The sequence below is a fragment of the Elephantulus edwardii genome, unplaced genomic scaffold (genome assembly GCF_000299155.1).
Source record: "Elephantulus edwardii isolate Elephantulus edwardi_28Jun2011 unplaced genomic scaffold, EleEdw1.0 scaffold00246, whole genome shotgun sequence".
NCBI classification, from domain to species: Eukaryota; Metazoa; Chordata; class Mammalia; order Macroscelidea; family Macroscelididae; genus Elephantulus; species Elephantulus edwardii.
In genome coordinates, this window is record NW_006399996.1 from 2,541,494 (window position 1) to 2,549,757 (window position 8,264).

Genomic DNA, 8,264 nt, shown 5'->3' on the forward strand with positions numbered 1-8,264 from the left:
AGAGTAATATATCATATGGTCATCCGACTCAAAATGCCCCATGTCAGTCCATCTCATCTCACCAATGCCTAGTATGTCAATATTTATGCGTTCCCTTTCTTCCTTAACAATATCTAATTTTCCTACATTCATGGTTCTCACATTCCATGTCCCAATCACCAGTGTCTGCCTACAACTGTTCGTCTTTCTTTGTATTTCCATACTTGAAAACTCAACCTCCTTTGTCGTTTCTATTACCTAAATGTGTTCTGTTGTACATAGGGTTTTCAGAGGCCTGCTATTTCAGAAGTGGATGGCCAATCCTTCTTCCTAGTCTGTCTCAATGTGAATGTTCAGATTTAGAGAAGTATCAGACAGACCAGCAAGTTAAAGGTTTATCTTTTATTGCGGAGTTAACTTTAGTGTCATTGTTGTCCCTGCCTTTCTCACACCCACTTATTTCCCTGCTCCACCATCCACCAGGATACCCATCCACTTCTACTCCCTCCCTTCACATCTATCTCCCTTTGACCAGCCCTCCATCTAATAACTTATATATGAAGCTTCCATGGTTTCTGTGATTCCAAACACATCAGCTGATGGTAGTTCCTTATGTTGGGATCAATGTCTCTAAAGTTTAGTCTTAATGTTTCCCGAGCAAAGGTGATGCATCCTGTAGAACTGGTGTGTAGATAGGCTTTTCTTGGCCCGAGGGCCTGTGACCCTCAGGCCGGAACAAAAGCGTCTTTGATAACCTGGGAAGGTGGAAGGGTCTGGGAAGATGGCATATGTATGCTATATGCTACAGTTGATGCTGACTCCTAGTAACCTCTCATGTGCCAGAGCAGAACTTTGAAAGGTTTCCATGGCGGACTTTTGGAAAGTAGATGACCCAGCCTTCTGAGGTGCCTCAGGGTATATGCAAACGTATAACAATCCAGTGAGCAGCTGAGCATTATGCAACACCCAGGCACTCCATATGCTAAATGTATTGTATGTTGTCCTGTTGTGTACCGTTGAGTTAGAGCTGACCCATAGCTGACCTTCCAGCGGGTTTTCAGAAGCTGTAAATCACACTGGAAATTGCCTATCGTCCTACAGAGCAGCTAGTGGATTGGAACCACATGCCTTTGGGATTGCAGTGCAGTTCCTTACCACTAGACCACTAGAGCTCCCTAAATGTACTGTATGTTGTGATGTACCATCGAGTCAGAACTGACCCATTGCTGGCCCCCCGGTGGGTATTTTAGAGGCATTTAATAGTATGTGAGAAGATTGCCCGTCCTTCTGCCACAGCGCTGCGGGGGCCTCCAACTGTGTGCTTTCAGGATTGCAGAGTGGCTTCTTGCCACTAGGCCACCAGGGCTTAATATAATGTATTGTATATCAATTCTAAATTCTGAAATATCCCTGATCCCAGAGTTTTGGATAAGAGGCTATACATCAGTATTTCAAACAAAATAAGAAGACTATTATAATGAATGCCCATGTACTTACTACCCACTATAAAAGTAATCATGAGAGAAACAAGGAAATCCTTTATTCAGCACCCTCCCATCCCTTCTGTGCTTTCCCAAGGTCACCACTATCCTGAAATTGGCATTTATAATTCCTAAACTTATTTTTATATTTTTATATATATATAAACATCATATGTTGGTATCTTATTGTGAGTTTTTAGACTTTGCATGGGTTGTCTAAAGATAAAAGCAGTTTATTTTTAAATGATCTGTTTTTCACTTCCTTCCTCTGGCCTGTTTCCTTTCCGGAAATGAATGGCAACACGTTTTGCAAGGTGGTTGGGTGTCTCTTGCCACTAACCCCCATTGTTGTTGTTGTTGTTGTGTAATCGACCTATAGCTGACCTTCCAGCAGGTTTTCAGGCAGTTAATCACAAGAGGAGGGAGATTGCCCATCCTTCTCCTGCAGAACAGCTGGTGGCCTTGAAATGCATATCTTTGGGATTACAGCACTTCTTCTTGCTACTAGGCCACTAGAGCTCCCTCCACTAAGCCCTGTTGCTGCTGTTGTTATGTGCCATTGAGTTGACTCCAACTCTTCTGCAATATGAGTTCTGAACCCTGCTCTATCTTGAACCAATTTCATTGTCGCTGACATACCTACCATATTGCCCCAGTCACTGAGCCAATCCATCTTATCCAGGGTTTTCTTGTCTTGTGCTCTCCCTCTACTCTTCCAAGCATGATGTTCCTCTCCTAGCAATATGCCCACAGTATGTCACACAGAGCTTCAAAATACTTAACCTCTAAGAAGTAGCCTTGTTTCACCCTCTCCAGGATGGTCCCACTTATTCTCTTAGCAGTCCTCAGTTTCAGCAAGTAGGGTTGTGTAATTTGCATACCACAGGTTGTTGAGAATCTTCCTCTAATCCTGATGCCATATTTCTCCTCATAGATCCCAGCCTCCCAGATGATCTGTTTCGTATATAGAGTAAAAAAGTATGGAGATGGGATGCATCCCTGGCATATGCATTTTCTCATTTTGAATGATGTAGTGATCCTTCCTCTATTCCAAGTATAGATTTCGTAGTCCAAGTATAGATTTCACATAAGCACAATCAAGTGTTCTTGGATTCCCATTCTTCTTAGCTGCAGTTTATTGTGACCTACACAGTCAAATGCCTTTGCATAGTCAATGAAACACAGGTGGATATTCCTCTGGTACTCTCTGCTTTCAGCCCTAGGAATCAGCTGTCTTTTAGTCCACCAATATTTTTAATTGTTTTCTTTTTCCACTTCTGTGCCTCATTTCCCTCTTATTTTTTCTTCCTGTTCCTCAGTGTCTTTTGGTTCTATTTCATTTGTTTGTCTCTGCAGAGTGTGAGGGATGGAAAACCTACTAGTTTTACACCAGACTCCTATTTAAGCAGCAGTTAACAGGAGAAAGAAGCAGACATTCTCTCTGTAAATCTTACAGAGTCCATAATGGGTAGAACATAAATGAGTTCCCAGCAACCAGTTTTTTTTGAGAAGGGTCAATTCCAGTGGTGCTCACCTTCTCCATTATCTAAAAGGATTGGGGGAGGAATTAAGACTAAAATCTGAATGACTAGAATAATCTTACTATTATCTTCATATCTTCCCTCAGTTTTTTACAAAATTGAGGTTTACACCACAAGAAGACAAAGGTAACAACCCAATCACAGAAAAGGCACAGGATATGAACAGACTCTTCTGTAAAATGGTGCAGCCACTCTGGAAGGCAGTATGGTGCTTTTTCAAAAAGTTGGAAATAGAAATAGTGTTTGACCCAGCATTTCCACTACGGGGAATATATCCTGAAGAAACCAGAATTGCCACCCAAGCAGATGTATGCATGTTGTTGTGTTGTTATGTGCCGTTGAGTCGCTTACGACTCATAGCGACCCAATGTGCAATAGTCCTAAACTCTGCTCTGTCCTGTGCCAATCGCACTGTCTCCAACACTCCCATCCCGATTACCTCAGTCACTGAATCAATCCACCTCATAGAGGGCCTTCCCCTCCTGCACTGTCCCTCCATCCTACCAAGCATGATGTCCTTCTCCAAGGACCGGTCTCTTCTTACAACATGTCCAAAGTTTGTTAGACGAAGCCTCAGAATCCTTGCCTCCAACGAGCCGCCCGGTTTAACCCTCTCCAGGATGAATCTGTTTGTTTTCCTAGCAGTCCATGGTATCCTCAGTCAATTTTCTTCTCCAGCACCACAGCTCAAAGGCATCAATTCTCCTTCTATCCTCCTTGGTCATTGTCCCACTCTCTGATGCATAACAAGTGATTACAAAGACCATGGCCTATATCAGATGCACCTTAGTCTCCAGAGAGACACCATTGCTCTTCAGTACTTTGGAGAGGTCCCTAATAGCAGTCTTTTATTGCTGCATTGTTCACAATAGCAAAGAGGTGGAAGCAACCCAAATGCCCATCAACGAATGAATAGATAGAGAAGCTGTGGTCTATTCACACAATAGAATATTATGCAATACTGAAAAAACAAGGAACAAATAAAATATTATACAAAATGTGTGACCCTGGAGGACATTTTGCTGAATGAAATATCTTGGTCACAAAAGGACAAGTACTGCTAATGCCACTGTTGTAAAACAGGACTGACATCAGGGTTGGGAGGAAACTAAGAAAAGGGGGGATAAATAATGTACTCTGCATTGAAACAGATGAGGGAGAGAACTGCTTAAAAGGAATATATAATTGGGTATTATTTTCATGACAACAGTCCAGAATAAAAGTTGCATTGCAAAGTGGACTAGGATGGGGCAGGAAATTGTACAACAGTGAAATAATTTTTTTTAAAAGAGGAAAGAGAACTGGGGCAGGGGTGGATGGGCAGGAGAAAGTGTGCAACAATGAATGAATGAGAATCAAAGTTCTCTAGAAAACTTTCATCAAAATCTCAAAAAAAAACCCCACAAATTGAGGTTTAAGCACTTATTTTAAAATTTGCCATTTTAAAATATACACCTCAGTGATTTTTAGTATGTTCACAAAGCTATACAACCATCACCACTTGTAATTCCATGACATTTTCATCATCCCAGAGAGAAACTACATAACCACTAGTAATAATTCCTTTTTCTCCACAACTTCCTCTTCCCTAAGTGACCGCTAATCTGCTTTTGGTCTATATAAATTTCCCCAGTTTGATAAATGGAATCATACAATATGTGATCTTTTGTGGCTGACTTTTTCCACTTGATATATTTTCAGTTTTGTTCTGTGTTTCAGCTTTTTCATGACTAAGTAGTATTCCATTGCATGGATAGCTGACATTCTGTTTATTCACTCATCAACTCATGAGCATTTGAGTTGCTTTCACTTTTTTGTGGGGTGTGTTTTCACTTTTAATGCCACTGTGAGCATTCATGTACATGTTTTTGAGCACCTGTTTTTAATTCTCTTGGATGTACATACCTAGGAATGGAATTGCTGGGTCGTAAGGTAACTTGATGTTTAACTTTTTGAAGACTGATTTCAATTTTGTGTCTTTATTCTTCCCAGAGTCATTGTTGGAGGAAGCCAGTGAGCCAGAAGAACAGCTGGAGATTGTTGAGGGGGATGTGGTAAGTCACTGAGTAGATCAATGAGAATTATTCTTTCCCGATCAATCAAGAGATAAACTATAGAATGGTATATGAGGAATTCTTTCTAATTTGACAGTACTTATTCTCTACTGATAGCCTGCTAAGAGTTTAGTTCATTGAATTAAGGACAAGCTTACCTTGGCCCTCTACTGCACTGGAGAAGGAGGAGCTCAAGTGAAGAACAGACCTTCTAACTGTCCTTCTCTTCCGTTGGGTCAAACGTAACAAACTTTGTCATTTATGTTGATGATTATCAGAACAAGTTGAACAATTTGGCAGATTTTTTCCTAATTAGATATATCCGCCCTCCCACCCCCACCTCCCCACCTTGTTGTGTACCATTGAATCAGATCCAACTGGCACAGGAGGAGATCTCCCGCAGAGTTCTGGTGGATTTGAACCTTGCGCCTTCAGGATTGTAGTGCAGCTTCTTGCCACTAGACCACCAGAGCTCCCTCCCTAATTAGATACTTCTTAGACATCTCAGACCTTCCCCCTTTCCTTCATCTCTCCCTCCCTTTTATTTTTCTTACTGTGTACTATCAAGTTGAATCTGACTGACACAGGAGGAGGTTGACCCTCCTTCTCCAGCGGAGCATCCAGTGGATTCAAACCGCTCATCTCCCTTTTTTACTGACAAAGAAGCTATCTAGAGAAATAGGCAGACCAGCTGAGACCCTGTGTGTTTACTTCCAGGTGTCACCTGGGCACAGCCCTCCCCACATTACCTGGGTAGGAGGGTAGGACTCTGACTTTGCCTTTACAAAAAAACCCCACAGAACCAAAAACCAAAATCACACATAGGAAGAGGAGAAGAAAAAAGTTATAACTACTCATTAAAGGTACATTGGGAAACAGAAAAGTAAAACAACAGGAAAAGAAAGCATTTTAAATGCTTTTTTATACATAATTAAAATTATTTTCTTAAAGAATGGTACTTTTTACATTCTCACTAGCAGTAATTAACCCTTCCCAGGACTGGGAATTACCAATTTAGCAAGGACTTCCAAATATTTACAAGCAATAAATGGTACTGTTTCGTTACTTGTATTAACGTTTTTAATTTAAAGTGAAATGTAAACATTTCACTTAAAAACGGAGCATTTTTCCTATTTGTATTTTCTCTTTTTTTATGGCATGATATGTCTTAGTATCTTTTTTAAATTTTTTAAATTTTATTTTATTTCATTATTTTTTTGTGTGTACCTTCAAATCAGATCTGACTGATACAGGAGGAGACTGTTCCTCCTTCTCCCGCAGAGCATCTGGTGGATTTGAACAGTGTACCTCTGAGATTGCAGTGCAGCTTCTTGCCACTAGGCCACCAGAGCTTGCCTCTTTTTGTTTTTTTAAGGTATTGGAATCTTAATATTTTCCTCATTAGTTAATCTATATTTTACATACAGGAAATATTTTAGATCACCATTAATATTTTCTTGACCTGGAAACTTTCATCAAGAGATCCCTTCTTATAGTGTGAAACACAATGTATACAAACTTTGTAAGCAAACCAATATAAAATAAAAATTTTATTTTAAAAAATTTTTATTTTATTTATTTTAATGAACATTTACAGAGATTTTGGATTTCCATTCATTGTTGCACTTTTATCCCTTCCCAGCCCTCCCCCCCAGTTCACTCCTCTCTTTGAAAAGTAAAAGAAAAACAAAAAAATAACAAAAAAAAGTAAAAGAAAAATTCTTTCATTGGTATACAATCCCCCGCACTCCCTCTTCCCCCATGGACCTGAGTACACTCCACTATTCAACCTTAATTCTGGACTCTTGTGATAACCATAATACCCTATCAGATATCGCTTTTAGATTGTTCTCTCCCTCATCTGTTTCAATGCAGTATACATAATTTATGTAGTTTTTCTCAGTCTTACCCCAACCTTGATGTCAGTCCCATTCCACAACAGTGGCACTATGCAGTATTTGTCCTTTTGTGACTGAGACACTTCACTCAGCATAATGTCTTCCACAGTTACCCATTTTGAATAATATTTCATGAGTTCCTTATTTTTCAATGCAGCATAGTATTCCAGTGTGTGAATATACCACAGCTTCTCTATCCATTCGTTTCTTGATGGGCTTAGGTTGTTTCCAACTCCTTGCTATTGTGAACAAAGCTGCAATAAACATAGGTGTGCATATTGGATGGTGGTTATGGTTTCTTTAGGGTATATTCCCAGTAGTGGAATTGCTGGGTCAAATGGTATCTCTCTTTGCAACTTTTTGAGAAAGTGCCACACCGTTTTCTCAAAAATGGTTGCACCATTTTACACTTTCACCAACAGTGAATAAGGGGTCCAGTTTCTCCACAACGTTGCCAGCATTTATTGCTTGCTGTTCTGTTAAATTTTGCTATTCTGACTGGGGTGAGAGGATATCTTATAGTTGTTTTGATTTGCATCTCTCCTAGAGCTGGGGATTTTGAACATTTCTCCATGTGCTTGTTGGCCATCTGAATGTCTTCTTTGGGGAAGTGTCTGTTCATATCCTGTGCCCTTTTTCAATTGGATTATTTACCTTTATCTTGTTGTGGTACTCAAGTGTTTTATAAATTCTGGATATAATAAGTTCCTTATCTGACATGTCATTACCAAACATTTTTTCCCAGTTTGTGGCTTCCCTTTTTACCCTGTTGGAGAAGTTTTTGGATGTGCATAGGGATTTCATTCTTAGAAGGTCCCATTCATTGATTTTACCTTCTCCTGGCTGTAGAAAAAAAGTTATTTTTTAAGATTTTTTATTAAAAAAAAAAGAGGGAGATCCCTTCTCATCTTTCTGGGAGAAAGACAAGGACAATTCTCCACCTCAATGGAAAATATATCTTCTGGTATCCCTAAGTTACACAGTAGAGTAGTATAGATCAAGATTTTCAGCTCTCAGTTACAATTTATTCTCCATTTAATGGTCTTGAGGTTGAATATTTTTATGTTGTTGAATGATTTGATGTTAATATCTGATGTTGCTTGTAAAAAGTACAATTTTACAATCACAAATGTAAATGAGAGGTCTTGGGAAGACAGCGTTGAGAGTTGTCTTCTGTGAGCCAGTGAGTTTTGTTTTTCCCTTTACTCTTTTTTTAAAAAATTTAGTTTGTTTATTTTTCATTTCAATGAACATCTACAGAGATTTTGGAATTCCATTCATTCATTGTTGCACCCTTCTCCCCGCACAAAC

At 39.5% G+C, this 8,264-nt stretch overlaps 1 protein-coding gene across 1 annotated transcript in view; it reads left to right on the plus strand.

Moving 5' to 3' along the window:
* Positions 1–8,264, plus strand: part of DNAH2 (dynein, axonemal, heavy chain 2) — a 252,966-nt gene that overhangs the window by 7,780 nt on the left and 236,922 nt on the right. Inside the window, exon 4 of the mRNA XM_006899178.1 lies at positions 5,024–5,055. Within this exon, the coding sequence (XP_006899240.1) occupies positions 5,024–5,055 (32 nt within the window). The remainder of the gene's footprint in view (positions 1–5,023; positions 5,056–8,264) is intronic.